This window comes from Mus caroli, unplaced genomic scaffold, assembly GCF_978045245.1.
Source record: "Mus caroli unplaced genomic scaffold, Mus_caroli_1 scaffold_19, whole genome shotgun sequence".
NCBI lineage: Eukaryota > Metazoa > Chordata > Mammalia > Rodentia > Muridae > Mus > Mus caroli.
In genome coordinates, this window is record NW_028227274.1 from 17,495,527 (window position 1) to 17,519,514 (window position 23,988).

The 23,988-nt window shown below is 38.4% G+C and overlaps 1 protein-coding gene across 1 annotated transcript in view; it reads left to right on the forward strand.

Moving 5' to 3' along the window:
* Nucleotides 1–16,483, forward strand: part of LOC110285125 (desmoglein-1-gamma) — a 33,079-nt gene extending 16,596 nt beyond the window's left edge. The window contains exons 6-15 of the mRNA XM_085833722.1: nucleotides 2,285–2,451; nucleotides 3,867–4,001; nucleotides 4,293–4,478; nucleotides 7,021–7,289; nucleotides 7,587–7,726; nucleotides 9,246–9,422; nucleotides 11,521–11,657; nucleotides 11,972–12,044; nucleotides 14,172–14,380; nucleotides 15,428–16,483. Of these exons, the coding sequence (XP_085689848.1) occupies nucleotides 2,285–2,451; nucleotides 3,867–4,001; nucleotides 4,293–4,478; nucleotides 7,021–7,289; nucleotides 7,587–7,726; nucleotides 9,246–9,422; nucleotides 11,521–11,657; nucleotides 11,972–12,044; nucleotides 14,172–14,380; nucleotides 15,428–16,483 (2,549 nt within the window). The remainder of the gene's footprint in view (nucleotides 1–2,284; nucleotides 2,452–3,866; nucleotides 4,002–4,292; nucleotides 4,479–7,020; nucleotides 7,290–7,586; nucleotides 7,727–9,245; nucleotides 9,423–11,520; nucleotides 11,658–11,971; nucleotides 12,045–14,171; nucleotides 14,381–15,427) is intronic.
* Nucleotides 16,484–23,988: the final 7,505 nt, after the last annotated feature.

Sequence of the window (23,988 nt, forward strand, 5' to 3'; positions counted from 1 at the left end):
ACCTACAAAGCAACAGTGGGATTGAGACTCATGCCTCGTGCCCTAGCTCCTTGTAGATTCTTATACTACATCCCAACAGGATCTCCAAGTGCATACAGGCTCATAGAAATGAGAATTTACTCCCTACCCAAATGTGTTTGAAAGGCAATCCCATTCATATACGTTATCAAAATTATTACTTTAAATTTATTTTTAATACAGACATAAGAAATGGACCTCTTTATGGGAGTGCATTATTCAGTACAACACATAGTATCGAACCAAACAAGAATCAAGAGCATTCCCCGGTCATTAACCAGTAAACCCTGAAGAATTCCATATTCTCCTTTTGCATCATTTCAAAATATATCATAGATTGATACTCCATTCTGCTGAAGAAGAACTCAAAAGGGCTAATGCATTTTAACTTTGATCACCACTACACAAACAAAGCAAGACACAGAAAAACAAATATCATCTGTTCTCACTCATTTCCAAAGCACACTTACAGTGGATGTGGTGAAGAATGCCCAGTAGAAACTTGGGAGACATTAAGAACTGGAAATAGAACAAAGTTGACTATTTTAAGTCACTCAATGATATCCAATTCAAATAATCTGTTCTGATGCTTAGAGCTTTTATCTGTTTTTATTGGATATTTTCTTTATTTATATTTCAAATGTTTTCCTCTTTCCAGATCTCACCTTCAGGAAAAATCCCAATACCATCCCCAATACCCCTGTATCTCTGAGGGTGCTCACCCACCCACCTACCCACTCCCATCTTCCTGCCCTGGAATTCCCTTATACTGGGGCATCGAACCCACTCTGGCCCAAGGGCTTAGAATTTTGATTAACCACAAAGGAATGTTGAGAAATCCTTGCTTCCCCTTTTCATTCTAGCTATAGAAATTGTACTCATCCCTCTTTATCTGGTTTGGTTCTAGGATCTCTAAAGATAAAGAGATCTATGAAGTTCATATCTTTTTACAAACGATGTCTTATTTGCATAAAATCACATACATCTCTTCACAGATTTCTAATTATTCCTCCATGACAATGCCCAATACATTGAAAGTGTCCTATAAATATTTATTATTCTGTAGCTCCTGACATGAAAAAGTCTTTATGTACTCAGTCAGATGTAATGTAAGTTCTCTGAATTTTTACCCACACTCATTATGGGGTGAATTATGGGCATGGAACCCATAGCCCCAGAGGGCCAATTGGAATGGTTCTCTTTGCTCAAGTTACTGGTTTATACATTGGAAATGTGTTATAAATGTAATTCCATATGGCTCATCATAAATACAGGATGCATATCTCGCAAATGTTTTTAACTGGTGGCACTAAAAGTATATTCCACTGTAGCATTTTTTTGAAAGACCTCTGACAGTCTCAGTATAGAGTTGCTGCCCTGTGACTTCCTGTACCTAAAATTTTAATTACCAAATACTTGGTAACAGTGCATACTATTGAAAATTGATCAAAAGATGTGAAGCTAAAAGGGAAGAGAAGAGGGAAAGAAGATGACACAGGGGAAAGAAGCAAAAAGAGAAAGAGGTGGGATGTCCTGTAAGACTGGAAAATTATGTCATAAAAAAAATTTTAAAGAGTAGAACAGCATTCCAGATGATGAATTGATGTCAACAACTTTGCATGCCCATGAATGTCATTCATAAAAACTCTATACTAGATTACAAAAGAAGATCAGGGCAGTGTGTGTGGTCAAATGAACATTTCCTACATGCCCCTAGTTACACAGCATCTACCCAAGAGTCAATTCCAATCCAAATAACAATGGTACTTATTAAATGCTCAAGATGAACAACAATATTTATGTAAAGTGCATTATTAAGTATAAACATCAGTAGACATTCTCATTTGCTATTAAATTCTCAAATGAACTTTATAAATATGGTGTTATTCCCATTCCCATTTATAACTGTGGAAAGTAAGGGCAAGATCTTATGGCTAAAAATAACGTTGTATAGAACAGTTGAGAAAAACATTATTCATGTTTAAATGCTATTTTACTTAATCATAAGCATCTTGTTTAAAACAAGTTATGTTAGAAAAATAAATATTCAGAACAACAGACTTCCTTTTACCCTTCTGGAATGTCTAGGTGCCTCTTTAACTGTGGTCTTTTTATTAGACCAATAGTAGAGAAAGGAGCTATTATATTGGTATATTGGTGTTGTACAAAAAGAAGAAAGTTAAATGCACACTGTGTGGACACAGAGCACATATAGGACTGCAATGATGTTCATTGTCCAATTCTGCCAACTGCCCTTGATTTCTAGACACACTGGTAATGAAACTCAATGCTACCGATGCTGATGAGCCAAATAACTTGAACTCAATGATAGCCTTCAAGATCATAAGACAGGAGCCTTCTGACTCACCAATGTTCATCATCAACAGGAAAACTGGAGAAATCAGAACAATGAATAACTTTCTAGACAGAGAGGTAATCCTTCATCTTCTCATGGATTTTTATTCAAAGGAACTGGCTCTAAAGTAATGGTACTTAAGAGAAAGAGAAACTAAAAGACTGTGGTCACACATTGTATGTGTGGTCCTGTGCATGCTAGAATATTCTTGTGAAAGTCAAAGGACAAGTTCTAAGAGTTGTATGTCTCCTTATATCAAGGGGGTGTGTCTCAATAAGTCGGATTTATGGTAAGTGCATTTAACTGCTAAGCCATCTCACCAGCCCTATTTATACTAAAAAATTAATTTAAAACATTTTACAAACAATATATTTTGATCATATTCTTTCACCTCTTCCAACTCCTCTCAGATCTTCCTCAAATCCCTTCCAACCCAACATCATTCTCCTGCTCCCTCTCTCCTACCTCTATCTCAAAAGAGATCAAAGATCAAAACAAACTAATAAGAAATAGTAAAATAAATATTACTAAAATAAAACATTCACACACAGAGAGAGAGAGGAGACTGGTTAGTGTAAGTACTCCTGGACATGTGCCATTCCCTGGACTGTGACTGATATGTGGCACCACACTGGAGAAAGCGGTTTTCTCTTTTCCAGCAGGAATTGCTTGCAAATAGCTTCTTGATTAGGGATAGGACTTCGTGTCCACTTCTCCACAGGGCAGGATTTTGTCTCATTTAAACCTATACAGGTCTGTGGATGATTTTAGGTTACTTAAATTTCCTTATTGATTTGTTTGAAATATACCTTTAGAAAAAGGGTATGGTTCTCTAGCCTTTTCCTTTTCTCTCAGATCATTTTACATAGTCCAAAATATGTATTACCATCAAAATAATTTTAGCAGTAAAGTTCTCTAAGAAAGGGAGTTAGAAGTGAAGGCCCTTCACAATCACTGAGGATTCTGAGGACCATGAAGAGAAGTACAGAAGTTATATTCATAAATGGGAATTGTTATGTTTATGCACAAGTCTAAGGATGCTTCCATAGCTTTTACTAACTTCTAAAAGTGGAGTCACCACCGAATAGAATCAAAGTAGAAACATCATCAGTGACTCCATCCCCACTCTCCACCTTCCACTAGACACCTCTGTATTGTCGTAAATACTCAGTGGCTTATGGCTCATAGCATGTATCTTTAATGAACCATATCTTTCTCCTCTTAAATGTTGTGGCCTGTCTCACCCTTTATACCCTTCTCCTCTCTCTGGGCACACAATGAATAAGAAATGAAGTCTTGAACAAAACTGTTGCGTCTTTGAGAGCATGCTGGATAAGCATCATTGGAAATGGATGCCACAAAATCCATACTGAGTGATGTGAGATCTGTGGATTTTCACCTTCAGTTAGTTTGTCTTCTATGGTGGATTTATGTACCTGTAGAGCCAGTGTCTACATCTAGTGTATGATTGCCTGTAATGTGTCTTTTTCAGCAATATAGCCAGTATTCCCTTGTGGTGAGAGGCTCAGACCGTGATGGTGGAGAAGATGGCTTGTATGCAGAGAGCGAGTGCAGCATCAGCATCCTGGATGTCAATGACAACATCCCATACTTGGAGCAGTCATCTGTAAGCAGTCCTTCTTAAGGATTAGATTCCATGACTCTACATTCCTTACATACCAGTTCTTATAGGAACTCATTCAGTGTTCAGATGCACCTGCTGTATTTGCTATCGACAACACCAGAGTAGACACACACTTTGTCTTCAATTGCTTTCACAGTGGGAAAAGTGGATTTGAACAAAGTATGCAATTATTAGCAGGGATGTTGTTTCTGAATGGTTAACCATGAACATGATAGAGACAATCTGGTACATGCTCTCTCCTATGCTTTGCTGATACTTTGACTCTTATTCCAGTATGACATCTCAATTGAAGAAAACACACTTCACTCCCAGCTAGTGCAGATCAGAGTCATTGATTTGGATGAAGAATTCTCAGACAACTGGAAGGCAATCATTTTCTTTATCTCTGGAAATGAGGGAAATTGGTTTGAAATAGAAATGAATGAAAGAACAAATGTAGGAACTCTGAAGGTTGTCAAGGTATGGTATAATTACCCTAAATCATTTGTTTTGCTGGTCTTTTCTATTTCACAACATCAAGTTAAAATCATATTAGCATTTTATAAATGAGTTTATGAAATAACAAAATTTACTGTTCTTTAAAATTATAAAAAGTAAAAAGACTTTAATATGAATGCACAAGTTTATAACAAGCATTCAAAATTTGAAACTCTTATTATCAATGCAATTCTTTCCAAACATCAGGTTTGGGGAAAGCATTTTTATATAAGAGGGTTTCAAACAAGAAAGTATGATTAACCTTTAAAGTCAACATTTTGTTTACATTTAAAGATTTGCTTCATCACTTTCAATTGCATGTGCACTTGAGTCTAGTACCCTTATATACCATAGGTATCAGATCCCCTCAAGCTGAATTTATGTGCATTTGTGAGCTGCGCAGTGCTGTCCTATGAACTGAACTCTCATCTTCTTCAAGAGGATTATGTGCTCTAAACCATTAAACCATCCCTCCAGCCTCAAAGTCAATAATTAAATAATATTTTTAAAACCAGATTTTTAAATGTACCATGCCAACATTGAGATGCTAATATGATGCTTTAGAAATATTTATCATATAAATTAAAAGTTGATTTTTCCCTCCAGGATGATAAAATTAAATCATTATAATTCTGCCAGTGTGCTTTTATGGAATTCATCTGTGACAATCATAGAATTATAACCTCCTTATTCCTATTTCATTGTGGCTGCTGGCCAAGGCTTCTTTTGCTTCTCCTCTGTATCAATCATTCACCACATTTACATTCAATAAGATGTCCTATGCAATGCAAGGTGAAAATCTGACTCATGAGAAGCTGAGAGTGAGGTTTTCCTCCTGGTTAAGTCTTTAACAATTCTTGACGATTGTATGTGATGCACACAATATGAATCGTTCAGAATACAATACAATCCCTCTTCATCTACCACTTTCTTTCATCCCTCCTGCGGAGCCTGTTCATTCCTTGGAGACTCTGACTCTTAGTGTAGACCCAGGGTTCCCCTAGATTCATCACTCTGGTCTCTCTAGACTTAGCCTTAATCCTGCTGCAGTCTGCCTTTCAGAATAACCTTATGAAGCATATTTCCAATAGACTCAGGCCCTTAGGGAAGTATGGTCTTCTGCCTCCCATGTCTCTTAAAATTTTATTCACTGAAAGTGCTGTTTCCATTTGCTTGGAGCAATTTCTACATGCTTCCCGTCAGCTCTTCTAGCACCCCTTGCAAATTAAGTTCTATCAGAACTATATTGCAGACAAAGAGATGGAGCCTCAGAAAGCATGAAACCTGTCTTAAATTTTTATTAGTAGTAAATGACACACTCATTTAAACTTAGATTTCCTTATCTATTAAATTTATTTTTTTCTGTTACTATCTAAAATTGGATGCTAGGGGAATTGATTCTGAATCGATTTACCTTCAATTTTATGTTACTCTAAAAATTAGTCAACTTATCTGTTCTTAATATCTCTACCAAAAAACTAGGATACTTCTCCATGATATGATAGTATACATCAATACCTCTATTGTGATTATGTAATATGATTTTTATATAAAAACTGATTATGCATACACACATATATCTATATCATCTACACACACAAACACACATATGTGCTAAAATTGATGTTTAAAGTTTCAATGAAAACTAATCATATAATCTCAGAACTTTCTATGGCAAGGAGAGCTCAGTGTATGAATATTTGTATTTAAAATATTCATAAAAATTCAGAATAGGTAAATTTGGCACATGTGTAACACATCAGCATTCTGGTATATTCTACAAAGAGTGGATTTGGATATCAGCTTCTATAAGAAAATTTACTACTTGATTAAACTATAAAATAATTTTAGAACATATTGAAGAAAATAAGGATTTTATGTATATACATGCATATATATACATATATACACATATATATGTATATGGGTGTATATATATACATATATACACACATATATATATATATATATATATGTATATGGGTGTGTGTATATATATATATATATATACACACACACACATCCATATATATATGGATGTATAACATTGCCATTCAAAACATCACACTGAAGTGAGTACTTAAATAGTAATTCGGGTAAAATGCTACTTAAATCTCTAATATATCTTACGAATACTTTGTAATAAAAGAGCTATTTTTTCAGAAACATGAAATGTTGTTAGCTAACATAAATTGTCTTTGCACTAAAAATATATTAATTGACGCATATGTTGAATTTAAGCAATTAAGTGATTTGGTGAGCAATTAGAACTCATATCACAAAAAGCCTTTAACCTTTTTAACAAAAGATCCGGGACTACTTGATTTTCCCCCTTACACTACTTACATGTAACCTTGAACTTTGTACCCAGCAAGTAAGACTGGACTTTGTAATCACATGGATTTGTGTTCAACCTCATAACTGAAACAAGAACATATTAAATGACTTTGAGTATTCTCAAAAGATTTCTGTGTCCTCAAAACTGTTTTCTTACAGTATGACTAATTATCTCTGTGTGTTCTAGCCCCTAGATTATGAAGCCATGAAGAATCTACAGCTTAGTATTGGTGTTCGAAATGTAGCTGAATTCCACCAGTCAATTATTTCTCAATACAGACTCACAGCAACTATGGTCACTGTGACTGTGTTAAATGTTGTCAAGGGCTGTGTGTTCCAGCCAGGTTCAAAGACATTTGTAGTAGACAGTAGAATGGAAGCAAATCACACAGTGGGAGAGTTTTTAGCTACGGACTGTGAAACAGGTCTAGCTACAAACAAGTTCAAAAATGTTAGGTAAGAATGGCATTTTCCAACTAAAATGTTAACCTTATGGGATGATGAGAAGGGAGAGGGAAAGAATGAAAGCAAGAATTGTTAGGGGGAAGGAAGGGAGCCAGTCCGGAGGACTGGCAGCATGAGGTGGGTGGGGGGGAAAGAGAATGAATGAGCACAAAGTGGATTTGACAAAGTGTGTTTTCAGACACATATGAAAAGACACAAGAAACCCATTATTTTGTATACTAACCTTACAAACATAATTTTACAAAGTCTCGCTCGAAAGACAGCTTTAATTTCTATTATTTCTCTTAGATACAGATATGTAATGGGAAATAACCCAGAGAACCTGCTGGCTATTGACTCAGGCATAATAACTTTAAGAAATAGAGTTACTATGGAACAATACCAAAGGCTTAATAAGAGATATGAAGGAACAGTGCTATCAATACATGGTAAGAAATCAATATCATTTTCAGAAAAAGCCAAGTATAAATATTCTAAGACAATTTAAAATTTTATTGTAAAAACAAAATCCTCTTTTCAGGCTCCTTGTAGATAGAAGGAGAAGGGGCAATATGGGAAAGGATTAGAAAGGGTATAGAGGAGGTGGGGAATAGAGGAGGTGGGGGCTGTGATTGGAATACAAGTAAATTTGAAAAGCTCCTTTTCAATAGAAGTTGTCCTGCTGAACTGAGCACTGAATACTCAAACTGTCCTGTCCCATCATTTACTGCTACTGGATCCTAGAGGAGCCACGGCGCCCATCTACAAATATATGCTGGTGCCAGGCATGGTGGCACACTCCTTTAATCCCAAAACTCGGGAGGCAAAGGCAGGCAGATTTATGAGTTCAAGGCCAGCATGGTCTACAAAGTGAGTTCCAGGACAGCCCGGGCTATACAGAGAAACCCTGTCTTGAAAAAACCAAAATAAATAAATAAATAAATAAATAAATAAAATAAAACCAACCAACCAACCAAACAAACAAACAAACAAAAAACAATATATGCTGGTAATGGTTAAAAAACAAAGAAAAGACAATAGTAAGACATGCAAAGCAGCATGAACATCATTGAATGCCCTGTAAGGACAGGTAACCAGACTTTGAATTATGTCTGTTCACATCTCCAGAGGTTTCATTTCCTCTATTCACCAAGTATGAACTGAGTCTTAACTAGATAAATGCTAGCCATTGTGCCAGACTCTAGGACTCTGTCAGTGAAAGGAACACTCATATCTATAGAAAAGCACAAAGCAAACTCAGTTCGTTTCCTTATTCCTATCTGATAATCCCACTAATGATAATCTTTGGGAAAGCACTAAATATAAAAGGCTGAACAGAGATGCTAACACCTGTGTTATTACCAGTTACTATTGAAAGCAGTATCAGCAGGTAACTAAGGAAGGAAACTATAGTCCATGTGATGTAAAATCATGTACCCACCATAAACTACGTGAATTAAAGGTGTGCCAAGGCATGAAAAAGTGCATACAATTTAAAGTAAAATCTCAAAACCCATTTGAGGTAGGATGAACCATAAGATCATACCAATGTCTCATAAAAACAGGCAACATGGGCCGTATCACTAAGGACAACTGATAGTGAAGGAATCTAGAAGGTTGTCCCTTAGGTATTGTTACTATGGGATAGCTTCGGGTTTTGTTTCACATCTTTCAGTGTTTTGAATTTTTGAACCTAGATAAAATATCTAACTGGCAACACTATAAACTATCCAGTAAACAGATCTGCCAGTAATAATTTTAAGGTTAGTTATAATAATACAATCACTGATTGGCTTTAAAACTGAGTAGAAGGTCTAAGAAGATAGATGAATTGGTGAAACAATTGCTTTCCAAGGATGAGAGTTTCCAGAACCCCCACAAGCGGCTGGGCATGGGTGACACTTGTAATCTGTTAATTGTGAGACTGTGTGTGGGCAGTAGTTTCTTCCACTGTCAACCTTGTTACAGATTCCCTTCAGAGGACCTGCACAGGGACAATCATCATGGTACTTTGTGGCTTCTGGACAACTACTGAACATCCTACAACATCCACTGAGACTCCATCCATTACTCCAAAAGTAAACAATGTTCACTTCGGTCCTGCAGGCATCGGGCTGCTCATCATGGGGTTCCTAGTCTTAGGATGTAAGTGTTTCAATCCTACTTTTGACATGTGTCTCTCAAACAATATGGCAAAGGAAATCAAACAGCCTATGTGTTCAGCTTAACAGTATGTGTCTGCAAGCATTGCCTAACCAGTTGTTCCAAGTTTTGCTAATTGTTCTTGTTTACCTCACAGCACCGCTAGGTGAGGAGAGGTCCCACAAGTGAAGGCTATGGCACATCTGGGGCCACAGCAGAAGCCTTAGTCATGGACAGAAATAGTCATAGGGTCCAAGGGGTCTTCCTGGTGGAATTTGCCTTAACTTATCACAGAAACTGGAGTGAAAGCAGAGAATACATTGATGCCTATACACTGTCACTAAGTTAATATGAACGTTGACATTTGCAGCTAAGCATGGTGGCACACACCTACCATCTAAGCAGTTGAGAGGTTTCTTTTTTCAAATGTAGACTCATAAAATATTGGGAGTAAAACAAGCTTCACATATTTAATCAATGAACCACAAAATGTACTTTGAAAGAATTCACATACAAAATTTTAAAATACTTTCTACATTAATTTCTCTGTTTAAATATATTTATTTTTATTTTATGTTTCAAAGTGTTTTTTTGGGGTTTTTTTGTTGTTGTTGTTTTGTTTTTTTTTGTTTGTTTGTTTTATTCCTACATGAATGTAAATATAAGCTCGTGGGCCTGGTCCAAGAACTCGTTGCAACTGAAGTTGTGGATCTTTGTGAGTCACAGTGCAGATGCTGAGAACAGAATCTTAACCCTGTGACAGCACTTCACCACCCACCAGCCCCTCCTCGTTGGTCTTAACAAGTGACTAGCTACTTCTTCACTAGATTTTCTCTGACTTTCAGTAACCCACCTTTTGGAACATTTCCTCAGCATTCATCCATATAAACCACAAAGAAATATGAACACACTGAGAACACAGTCTAAAGTGGAGCACTTTCTCAAGAATGAGAAATACATTCCAAAAAATGGATGTTCTGTGTTAAATAACAGGAACTCCCCATATTTGCTCATAACAAATAGAAATAAGAACCAGGAAATGTCCTATGAGAAAAATCATGAGTTTGAAATGGATTTTCCTCATCAAAATAAACCCAATCAAGGACGATGCAAGAGTGCTAGCAAACTTGAGGAGCCCAGCGTGAGCTACGTGGGGCAGAGATGCTTCTCTACACTTTGTACTCAGGTCTTCGCTTTATTAAAGCAAACTAAACACCTAAGAGTGATGACCATTGCTAGAAAGAACAGCTAGATTTCATTTTCAGTTTCCCTAATATCAATGTCCACTATCAAACAGTGTGGCTAATGAAGGTTTCAATGTTGTATATGATCCTTTGGTTCAATAACTTTACATTTAATCTCTTCTCTCTACGTTATAGATTTCCTGAAAAGGGCAAATATAGTAAGGTTTTGGGGATTTTTGTTTGTTTGTTTGTTTTGTTTTGTTTTGTTGGGGTTTTTTTTTTTTTGCCTTCTCTTTTCTTGTGTGCCAGCTCTTCTCTGCTTTAATTTTTCCTTCAATTATTTACAAACCCTTCTTTTCTATCTTTTCATTCAGAATTATCTAGCAAAATTCTATGACAAATGTAAATAAATTAAAACCTCAAACAGATGAAAAGACATTGCTAATGTGTGATAATCTTTATGTTAAAATTGTCTAAAGAAAGATGTCTCTGTAGGGGAAAATAATAACCTTCCTAAGAGTAATTGATAATTTAATGAGATTTTCCCTTAAAATAGAGAAAGAGAAATGTGTGCAAACAGAAAAGTAAATGCAGGCAGGAAGGGTCAAAACTGATGCCTGCCTTCAGCTTTCTTTAGTCTCTGTTGTTTCCTGCTTGATGATAGGGAAAAGAGTCGCTTATCTTAATTTCTGATTTTATTCATAATTTCAATACTAAAAAGCAAATTAAAATTCAAGGCAGTCTAGTGTTTCCAAGTTCATGATTATTTGCGGGTCCAACAAACAATTGGTTGTCCTGGTATATTAAATAGCAGTTTTAAACACACACAGCTCAGGAATTCTCATTTAACAAGTGAAAATCGGAGTGTTTTCTTTCAACATTGTGCACTGCTAACCCCTTACCCCTCTCTCCTTCAGTGGTTCCATTCCTGCTGATCTGCTGTGATTGTGGAGGGGCCCCTGGTGGTGGAGCTGGATTTGAACCTGTTCCAGAATGTTCTGATGGAGCAATTCACACGTGGACCGTAGAAGGGCCACAGCCTGAACCCCACAATGTAAGTGCTAAGTCCAAGAATTAGATTTGGGGACTCACCAAAATTCTGTCTCCAGAGGTGCCCTACAATGATAAAAATTACACTATCTGTAGTTCTTGGGTAGTTAGGAAGGAAAGGAAGAGGGTCAAATGTACCTCAAAACTCAGTAGAGGTCACCAGGCAAGACAAAAATGAGATTCAACTTTTAAGTTGAATGCAAAATGATCCTAATAGTCTTCTTTTAGGAATTCTGTTGTAATTTTAGAATAAAACTATACAAGTAGAGGAAGAAAAGGCTCATTACAAATGGGAAAATGTTGTCTTTTGTCTTTTAGGGGATAACCACCATCTGTGTGCCACAAATGCCACCTGGTAATGCCAATGTTATAGAATATATTGACAACTCAGGTAAGAAAAAGACAACTTTCCAACAACCAAAGACTAAAATGGGCTCTGTCCTCTCTGGTTGGGTATCTTATTGTTTAGGGTTTTTGTTTGGGGATGGGTGGGTAGTGGGGATTTGGGAGGGGGTTATTTTTAAATGCGTTTTTATAATTCCTTCTTCAATAACATATGTATAAATGAGATAAATGATAAAGGACAGCCTACTGCAACTGATCTGACAGGCTGTATATTTTATTTTTGTTTGTGAAGCTATGTATCCTTTAACGGCTAAGTGAATTCTCCAGCCCACATCTGTATATTTTAAAATCTTTGTTGATCATCAGAAAGATGCTACTGTCAGGCTCTCTATGAATAGAAGTACCAAAATACAATCATGAATTATCTAACAGATAAAATACTATATGTGTGTATGTGCATTGTGTGAATGTGTGTATGTACGTAGGTGTGGGTTCGAGTATGTGTATATAGAAACTTATCCCACAGTTTGTTCAGGGTTTTTTTTTTTTTTTACATTAGTGATTCTTTTTACAGAGAAAAGTATGTCCGTTCTGAGCATAAGTGTAACCATTGACATGTAAAACATTTGTTTAAATTCTTAAATTGAAAACAAATAGACAAAACACTTTCAAAAGCTCCTAAAGTGTTCAGCTAAGGTTGTACACATACTGGGGAGTTTCTCTTTGCTTAGTTTTAACACTGGGTGTCTACAGTTATCTTGAACCAAATATCTAGACTAACTCCCTAGCAGAAGGCGGGAAGATACTGCTGTAATTTAAAAAAAAATGAAAATAACTTCTTCTACCAGTAGTAATAGTCTTATTTTATTTTAAAAAGTAAATGTCACTGTTTTCTCAGTTTTCTCTTAGTTGTTTAGCAATTATTTTTTAAATTAGTTATTTTTATATAACTAATTATAACTAGTTATATTAGTTATTTTGCGTACGAGTGTTTTTCTGCTTGTATATCTGTGCACAGCTTGTGTTTGTATGTGTGTGTGTGTGTGTGTGTGTGTGTGTGTGTGTGTGTGTGTGTGTGATGCCCTTGGAGGGCAGAAGAGAGCATCAGATGCTCTGGAGCTGGACTTACAGACAGTTGTGCGCTGCTAGGTGGGTGCCAGGTATCAAACCCTTGTTCTCTACAGCAGCAGCAAATGCTGCTTTTAACCACTGAGCCATCTCTCCAGCCCCTACGGAATTACTTTTCTACTTTGAACACTCCGAAACACACCAGACATAGAAAAGTTTCTATTTTTGTAGAATTGGATTCAATAGTCTGTATTTCAACTGCACAACATATCACTGTTCCCATTTCTCTTCTTGGTGTGCCCATTTTTCTTAGTGGTGCCAATATTTCCCCATGCAGAAAACAGAAAGCCACTGAGTCACATGCCAGCCCCCATTAGTCTGCAGTTGGTTCCTGAGAAATGTCAGTTCATCAAAACCACCAATAGTTATCTATGCATTGATTCTCTCCTTAAGTCTATGAAGTTTCACACAAATCCTAAAGTAGCATGAAAGGCATCAGGAAAATCAGAATATGAAACACAGGTTTTTCCAGACTCAAATAAGAGTTCTGTGCCCTAGGCTTCCTCCCTGTTCTTCACCCTGCCTCTGCTCACCACCATCAATTTCATTTCCTTTTATTTCACTACCTCAGCATTTAGCATGCTCCTTCCCGTCTCATGACCAAGTGTTTACCCAAGATGAATCCAGCAACCTTTTTTTCTCATTGTAGCTATGAACTTTGTCTGAAATTCAGTGGGCTTATGACTCTACAGGAGTCCATTCACATCCAGAAATATGATGCTGATACTATTGTTTAACTTTCAGAATTGGAGCTACTTAACTCAACTTGAGTCAGTTTGAGATCTAACTATTATCTCTCTGCCCTTCTTTTGGCACATCACATAGAAAGGGCTTTCAGTAGATGATTAAAATTAGCAAGCTGGTTAATAGTATTTTGTCTTTCTTAATATTGCTTTGAAATTAATATTATGATTATCCATCCTTTGTACATCATATCGATCTCTTCTCTGCTAACCATGCATACTTGAATGAAAAACCTATACATGACAGTTTTTAGCTTATACCACACTAGAGAAATTAAATTTGATGGGTTCAATGTTTCTAGGAGTTTATACAAATGAATATTGTGGCAGAGAAATGCAAGATCTGGGAGGAGGAGAAAGAACCACAGGATTTGAACTAATGGATAGTGTTAAAACATCAGCTGCACCTGAGATATGCCAAGAATATTCAGGAACATTAAGAAGAAATTCAATGAGAGAATGTAGAAATGGGGGTCTCAACATGAATTTCATGGAAAGTTACTTCTGCCAGGTAAGGCTTTTAGCCACATGCATTCCTCTCCATCCACATCTTTCTAAGCTCTCACCAGTTCCCACAATGGCCCTGCCAATCTATTCATGATCAACTGTCCTTGTTTGTTGGTAGATGTTTCTGAAGCTCTACTTCAAGCATTTTTCTCTCCCAGTTAAACACTGCCTCAGCTCTATTTTGTTTGTAATTTACATTTCAAATTCATGATTCAGGTGCCACCTTAACAGCTCCACTCCCCCGCAGCACCAATCTAATTTCTTTATCCAGAGGAGACTGCTTACCTTGAGACTCTGGCCATTCTGGTCCACTGTGTAATGTTGTGTTGAGGGTGTTGTACTTGTTTGGATGTTGTTCCCCATCCTTCCTCTCTCATACATATTCTAGCCACCCTTCAAGGTTCAATTAAAATACCCCACCTCTCTGAAGCTTTACCAGTTACTTCTCTCATTCAGGATAGAACACAAGTTTATTTCTTACTTTGATGGGTTGTTTTTTCAAACACTATTTATAAAATTTAAAATTAAGAGAAATGTGGTATGTTTTTATGTCCAGCATTTTTATTTCTAATCCATATATTCTTTACATGATATTGAAAACCTGAATCCAGATTCAAATTGTTCTATCTTAAGAAAAAAACTTCAAAACCCCATCCATCTTGCCTCAGTAAAAGAAAATGCAATGTGAGTGAACCCATCCCCCAAATCTAAATATCCCTTTGGAAGCAAAAAACATTCCTCTCACCAGCTCTTTTGTGCACAAAATTTTATTTCCCTGCTAAATTACTGATAAGATAAATAGTGTGTGGATTTGTGTATGTAATTTTGTGTTCAAAATGCCCTATTTTAAGCAAGTTTACCTAAAGCAAAATTTAAAGATCAAACTGTATTAGAACTATAGCTAAAATAACTTTGAACTGAACTCTTTCAAATATCTATGATATCATTTTTAAATCGATTCTAGTAAATATCAGAATTTAGGTACATTCATCTAATCACAAAAAAGATATTGTTTCTCTTTGTTGAATACTCTTTATTCTGTACTAATTAGAAAGCCTATGCTTATGCGGATGAAGATGAAGGACATCCATCCAAGGACTATTTGCTCATCTATGACATCGAAGGTGTGGGTTCCCCTGCAGGCTCCATGAGCTGTTGCAACTTCATTGGAGAAGATCTAGATGAGAGCTTCCTGGATACCTTGGGGCCCAAGTTTAAGAAGTTGGCAGATATCAGCCTGGGAAAAGAAATAGAATCATACCCAGATCCTGATCCTTCTTGGCCTCCACAGAACACTGAACAAATTTGCCCACAGCATATGGAGCAACTTGCTAGTGGACACCCAAGCATATCCCCACATTTTGGCACGACCACAGTAATTTCTGAGAATGCCTACCCCTCTGGCCCTGGAGTACAGCATCCTATGCTAATTCCTGATCCTCTGGGCTATGGTAATGTCACTGTGAGGGAGTCCTATACCACCTCTGGCACTCTGAAACCCTCTGTCCACTTTCATGATAACCAGCAGGCTTCAAATGTGATGGTGATAGAGAGGGTGGTGGGCCCTGTCCCTGATGCTGATTTGCATGGCATGTTAGAGATACCTGACTTAAGAGGTGGAGCAAATGTTATAGTGACAGAAAGGGTAATAGCACCAGGCTCAAGTCTACCCACTTCTCTAACCATTCCTAACCCTCGAGAGACCTCGAATGTAGTTGTGACAGAAAGAGTGATCCGACCAACCTCGGGCATGATAGGCAACCTGAGCATGCCCCCTGAGTTATCAAGTGCCCACAACGTGACTGTGACAGAGAGAGTGGTTTCCGGTGCTGGTATGAGTGGAATTGCTGGCACTGCTGGGTTAGGTGGGGTTGGAGGTGTAGGCAGCAGTGGCATTGTTAGCACCACCATGGGTGCTGGTGGCATGGGTCTGAGTGGAGCTGGAGTAGGTGATGGTGGCACTGGGCTGAGCATGGGAGGGACAGCCACTATTGGCCACATGAGGAGTTCCTCTGACCATCACTTTAGTCAGACAGTTGGGTCTGCCTCCCCCAGCATGGCTCGAAGTCGAATCACAAAGTACAGTACGGTACAATATAGCAAGTAGTCATGGCCCCAGAGTATTGTTCACCACCATCTCAGTGACTTACATCCAACTCCTGCCCCCAAATCTAACAGTGCAATTTATGATGCAGAGCAGGCTATGGGAGACCTGTGGAGTAAGGAAGAGCCACAGGGATAGTAACCATGGAAACATCACCATGGGGAAGAGTGCTCCCTAGCATTGGTAAACTTTTTTCTTATATTAACACTGATGAAAGAATGAAGGTGAACTTGAGGTAGAATTTTAAGCTTGGGGAGATTTTAGATTAGAAGAAATGATTAAGACTTATTGAATCCAGTTATTATTTTAATTCCATATTCAGGGAGATGGTAATTTTGCTATCACAATATTTACATATGTTTTCATTCTTCTTTCTTAGCTTCCACTTATTCTATGTTACTGGCTGGACTCCTCTTCTCTTGTCACCTAGTGACATTACAGAGCAGACATACAGATGAAAACAGTGATAAAGCTTCCATTTTAAACTTTTTCAGAGACAGTGGTTCCTATTTACAGATATAATTCCGTACCAAGAATACTAAAATAGCAATAAATCAGGCATCAGGCCTAAATGTATTGCACACCCTCCACTCAATGCCTGGCACTTTCTGAGAACCACATAAATGAGAATATTAGCTTTGTGGACAATGAAGGTTCCTAGATCCTGCATCCCTGTCATCTACACTCTCACCTCAGCAACTGTAAGCCTATGAGGTGGTCCTCAGGAACTATCCCATGATTCAATTGAAATTCCTTAGCAACCATTTAGGAAAATAACTTCATAATCTACCCAATCCTGCCAACTGTTATTGTAAAAAGCATGGAGTACATCTCTCTTTGAGAAGCCCACACCCATCCTTTCTGGAGTACCTTATTCTTTCCCTCAATATCCCTGTCTGGGAACTGATATTCTTAAATCTATTTTAAAATATCTTTTAATAAACTTCAGCTCTGCTTCACACTGGTTCATGTCCGAGTTGTTTTCTGTGACAAAAGCCAATGATCAGGCTTTACCCAAGATGAGCTCCATAAGAAGAAAAAAAAATCTCAAGATGCTGTGGTTATGAGCATGGAACACTGTCTCCAAATTCCCTTTTCATCCCTGACCTGTGCCATTGGTAAATCTATGGAAGACATTATATAGTCAAACCACAATATCCTGCCCTTGACGAAGTCGGCTGGGGGCCACCTCATAATGAAGGATGCTTTCATTTCAATTTCAAGAGTTTCCATAGCCTTTCCTTATCTGTGTGTTTAGTTTTAATTTTTTGTCTTTATCTAGCATATACTAATTAAAGTAATAGTGGGGTTCATTATGTTATGGGGAAATATATATATATATGTATATATATATATGTACATATATATATGTTTTTCAATCATGTTTAACCCTCCTCCCATTACCCTCTCAACCTCACTAGTCTCCTTCCTCTTCTCCTCTACCTTCCTGTCTACTCACATGTTGTTAGTGTGAGAGTGTGTTGAGTATGTATGACAGTGTGTGAGAGAACACAAATATGTGTGAGTGTGGGTTTGAGAGAGTGTTGCTGTGTTTGTGACTGTTTATGAGTGTGAGCCTGTGTATGACAGTCAATGTGAATGTGTGTGGATGGGTGTGTGTAATTGTGTTTGAGTGTGTATGTGTGTATACATATGTGAATGTATGAGTGTATGTGTGTGAATGTGTGTGACTGTGTGTATGTGCATGTGAGTATAGGTGAGAGAGTGTGTGACTGCCTGTGTGTGTATGTGTGACTATGTGTGTGTGTGACTGTGAATGAGTGTGTGAGTATGTGCATGTGAATTTGAGTGTGTATGTGTGTGTGAATGTATGAGTTTGTGTATGAATGTGTTTGCCTCTGTGTGTGTGTGTATGAGAGTGTGTGTGTGAGTGTGTTTCACTAGGATTGGCTCTATGAGCTTAAGGGAGGTTTGTTTACAGGAGCATGAGCACTTTACTAACGACTGAGCCACTGAAGAAAATATGTTCCCCTCTCCCATAAAATATTGAGCATATATAAATCCTCTGGTATAGGGGAGAGAGGGGACCTCACTCACGACTTCTCCTTCCATGACAAACTGTTGACAGGCTCAGTCTTGTCCAGATCTTGTTGATGTAATTACAGCTGCTGTGACTCTTTCATGGTGTGATGTTCCCTGAACCTTGCAGAAGGTACTCTGCTTATGGCTAAGAATCCACCAGTTCTATTCCCCGTCCTTGGACCAGTTATGAATCTCTGCAGTCACCACTGAACACTACTTCTCTGACCAAAAAGGAACACAGCACTAATCTTCAGATGGGAACATAGATACACAGCAGATTTTGTCTATTTCATACAACAATAACAGATTTTGCACTAGGTCCTGTGACTTCCTGGCAACAGGATTTTCATTGGATTTACTGTGCCACAAAAGTCCACACAGTCTGTGACGGTCCTGGCACTGCTCAGAAGTCTAGGACAGTCTCTTTCTTCTCTCCCATCTACTGCAGGGTTCTCCTATTTTCTGTGCAGCCAAGGATGATGTTGAGCTCCTGATCTTCTTTCTCCCACATCCAGCATGCTGGGTTTACAGGTGTGTCAATCATGGTGTTTCTGTGGGGTGGGGATTGAACCCAGGGCTTCACGAATGCTAGGCAAGCAATCTACCAGCTGCACTGTGACTCAAGACAGCCTCTTGAGTGTGTGCCACTGTAAAACCACAACACAAGCTACATGCTGCCAATACGCAATAGCATGAAGTAAATATTCTCGTTTCAAAGGGAGGAGGAAAGACACAGCAAGAAGAGACTGGACCAAAGCAGGAGTGAAACACAGAATAGAAAATACCAAATCTTGTACCTATAGATCCAGTATCTACTTGAATGTCCAGTGTCTGAGGCTCACAATGACATCACTGGGACTCCAAAGGGTATGAGTAGTCCCTGCCCTTCAGCTCTGCTTCCTGTAGCAGTTAGCATCTGTGTAGAAGCATTTCCATTCTGTGAAGGCAGCTTTCCTCTTGTCAGTGGAGCATGGGCATGATGCTACTGCTCCATGCTTCTGCCAGAAGGTAAAGGAATTCTTTTGAGAGAAAAAATGTGTTTGGGAATCAGAATGTGATATTTAATAAAATTGGGTGTTCTGGGTATCACCCCAACTCAGTTTACTTCAAAGGGGCCTCAAGTAGAGGTGAAGGAGTATTTTGGACTATCTAAGAGTTCTTATAAGGATGCCTTTCATTACAATCTGTGTACTGTTTCATTTGGCTCAGAAGTAGGTTACAGATAGCACTAAGGGGATTTCTCTCTCTGGTGTCAGTGGCACAAATTAAAAACTACAGGACTCTGTGGGCAGAGAAATAAAGACATGCAAGGAAAGAGCAGTGCAGCTGAATAGCCATTGAGGAAACTCACCAACATTGCTTCATATAGATGCTGGACAATACCTCATATAGATGATGAACAATGCCTCATATAGATGGTGGACAATGCTTCATATAGATGCTATATGATGCCTCATATAGATGCTGGAAATGCCCCATATAGATGGTTGGGCAAATCCACAATGACATCAGCACTGGCAGAAGCAGAAACACTCCCCCAAGCTAGCTCCTGCAGTGCCTAGTAGTGTTTTTCTGAGATCTCCACCCAGAAAAAGCACAGGTCTTGGTTTTGCCTCAGCAAAGAAGTTTGGGATGCCAGAATGGAGCAGAGCTGGAGTTCAGTAGAAAACTTTTTAACAGGTTTCAAAATGGGGGCTAACAGAAGGAGACAGGCTCAGAAAAGGAACAAGAGATATCAGGGAGGTTTCTCAAAGGACAGTCAGGGTTCAAGAGTATATGGGGACTTCTCAGGAAAGGGATGGGGTTTGTTATCTCTAAAGACACTGGTATTGGTGGCTTCAGAGGTTGCATGTCAGAGATTTGCTGGGAAGACTTGGTTTGGGGAGGAAATGAAAAAATGGTTTTGGAAAATTGTAGAGTATTTCCTGACCTGCATTAGATGTTGTAATTCCTGGTATGTTCAAACACTAGACTCAAGGACTGAAAGAGTACCGCCTGTATTATAAACAAAGGAATAGTCTTATAAGATTCCCAGAAAAATGTCTAAGAAGAGGATGAGAACACAGTCCAGATCAGCCAGGAAAACTTAAATTGGAAATTGCCTTAAGAAATAGTTAAGAACAATGAGAATATTACATTGATCAAAACATAATGGAAGTGCCAAGGGGGTTGATGCATACGTTTAAAGGTGCTACTTTCTGGCCATGACTTGATGTCAGAATTCAAATAAAGCATGGAAGAGCTGGCCCTGCCACTCATCTGCTGAGTGAAGGTGAGGGCCAGGGAGGACGAGATGCCCTTCCGGACTCCCCCACAATCACCTGAGGCAAACAGGAGAGCTGGCCCTGTGTTCATGAGAGTAGGAGAGTTGGCCCTGCCCCTTGCTGGCTGTGACATTGTATGAGCTAGCCACAGCAATGCTGGAGACCTGGCTCTGGTGGTGTGGGTACAGTAGAGCTGGCAGCTAACCAGTTTAAACACCACCCAGGCCCAATGCAGGGTTTGAGTTGGCCCACCCTGACATCTACCACATCATTGAATTGCTGGAGTACAAGAAGAGGCTGGTCCTACAAATCCAAAGATGTAGGTTCTCCATGTCACAGGGCAACAACAGAATATACGAGAGAAGTCCTGGAGAGGATCCTGTATTAATAGTATAGCAGAAGCCTCAAACCACACCAATGGCACATTGTAATGAGCACTTGCAAGCAAAGAATTGTGGACAAAAGTGTATGCTGTAGGAAATACTGTAAAACACTGCAGCTTCCACAAAAAGATTTTTTATTTTTGCAGGGGAGATTGCAAAGGCAGAGAGGGTGGATACAAAGGGACAGGGGATGAGTGGGATTGGGATGTATCATGTGAAATACAAGAAGAATAAATAAAAAATTAAACTTAAAAAAGTAAAATGGCTGGAGAGATGGCTTAGAGGTTAAAAGTAATGACTGCTCTTCTAGAGCTCTGGAGTTCAATTCCCAGCAAGCACATTGTGGCTCACAACCATCTTTAATTGGATTCGATGCCCTCTTCAAGTGTGTCTGAAGACAGCTACTGTGTACTCATATACAACAAATATATATATATATATATATATATATATATATATATATGGAAAAAGAAGAAAGGTCCCTCTTAGCTAATAGTCTCAGAGAGGTTTCAGGTCATGGTTACTTCATACTGTTGCTTGTCCTGTAGCAAGGCAGACCATCATGGCAAATGCCACATCCACTCCAGTGAAGTCTGCTTGGTAGGCCTAAAAGCCTAGAAGCTGTCAGGAAGCAAAGAGTTTCATGGAATCTTAGCCTTCTGTAACCTTGGCATTCCCATAGCCCATATACGCAAACCCTGTCCCTACATTATTAGTCTGGTGTATGGTTCCGTGTGCTCTCTTTCAGTATTGTGCCTTTAAGGATAGATTTTGACATATAGCTAAGCCTCCACCAGTGTTCCAATGTTTCCTAGAAAGTCCTTGAGCCTACCCTGAGCTTGGAATGTTACCTATTCAATAACATTCAAATTCACTTCTAGTAGAGACAGTGTAACTAATCAGGCATTACAATTTACTTGAATAGAGCTAGAAAAGCTGAGGGCTAGTCTACATAGTAATTACTTAGGACAATAGCCGAGTCACACCCAAATACAGGGATACACAATGGCCTAGGAAATAGGTGAGTTGTAGTATTATTTATGAAAGGGTTAGTAGAACAGAATTCCCCTTGTGTAGGTTTTGCACTAGGCCCAGAGAAATAGCATAATCAGGTGTTTACTAAAGGACCCCTGGTGGTGGGTTTAACAATAGACTAGCTTTGCATCGGAGCTTTCACCTGGCTCCTGTGTTTAGCTGATCTTAATTAAGGGTTGTTCCTATTCTCAGTTGTAAACAAGGACTGGCTCCCACCATCTTTTTATTTATGTATTTTCTTTGTTTGGTGTTAAGAACCAGTGTACTTTGGCAAATGTATTCACCTAGACTTCTTGTTTTTCGTCAGTATTATAAGACGATTTGACAAATTACATTCAGATACCACACTCCCTTATGTTCTTATTTGTCATTCGCCAACTCCATGCCCACCTGTAACCGGAACCCCGAAATTTTTTTGGCAAATTGAGGGAGGCCGACAGGGGCTGGCCTATGGCAGGCAAACACAGTGGTAGAGCCTGCTCACCACACTGTGGTCTGAAAACTAAGAGACAGAGACAGAAAGGCACCCAGGTATGCAGGTGTGCAGGTGCTTAGTATAGCCTCTCAGGCCACTCGAACTGGACCCACTTCCTACAGGTTGTATCACTCGCCTGTCAGGTCACTATCTAGGAAGTGACCCTTCAACCTACACAGTTTTGGATGATATTTAGAATACAAACATAATAAACAATATATTACAAACTGCCAAAATAATGAGGTAAATTTTATTTTAAAAAAAGTCTAAAGCTCTCTAAATGTTGTTCACTGCAAGAAAAAAGAAAGAAGTTTTTCCTCTGCAATGATGCATATCAAAATATTACTGCATCTTTGTTCTACTCAGGATGGATCTGTAATTTTTGAACTGCCCCTTATTCTTGGAGCAAGCAGAGGTCATCCTTTGCAAAGTAGAAATGAATTTTATGGTTCTCATCCACACATAGCGTTATTCCACACTGCCAATTAACACATTAACTCCTGTGTGCAACGTCTTCTCTAAGCTGGAGCTGAGACTTTATTATCCTCAAAACGAGCAGCTTCCAATACAAATAAAAGGACAAAGGTGAGCCTGGGAGAATTCAGTTCAAGGGAGGTCTGGAGTCTGATTCCCTGGGAAGACTGTCCTGTGAAGCCTTCAAGCTTCTCTCTCTGAAACAAGGACAAAGAACAAGGGACAAGATTCTCAGAAGACACATGATGTGCTTTATCTGTCAGTACAGTCAAGAACAGGTTAAAACCGAATAAAATCTCAGGTGAAAACTATCAGGAGGGAGATGCTATGAATGAGAATAAAATATAAGAAATAAAACCTACACTTACTTACTATCATTCAAAATATATCAATGTGTAGAAAATCAACATATCTATGCCCAGTGCCACAGATCTTAACAAATATAAAATATTTTAAGGTTAGACATACTAGAAAGTTGAAAAGAATTACTGCTCAGAGGAGAATCTAATATCTCCTAGCTTTGTTCCATAAATATATCTAATTTAACCTCCCAGGAAATAAAAGAAGAAATTTTTAATTAAGAACAACCAATGAGCTCACTAGAAAAAAAAAAACAGAGCAAATGAGTGGTACTGGTAGAACCAGATTTAAATGTCACTTAACCCTGCTGTCACACTGGCATAGCATACTTAACTTCAGACAAGGATGAAATCTGACAGCTGTTAACAAACTGAAATGCAAATTTGTGATACGCTTTGAAAATGTGAATACACCTTGACTGCTAGACAGCAAGACCTGATAATCAGTGAAAGCACTGGGGATTTTCAGTACAAG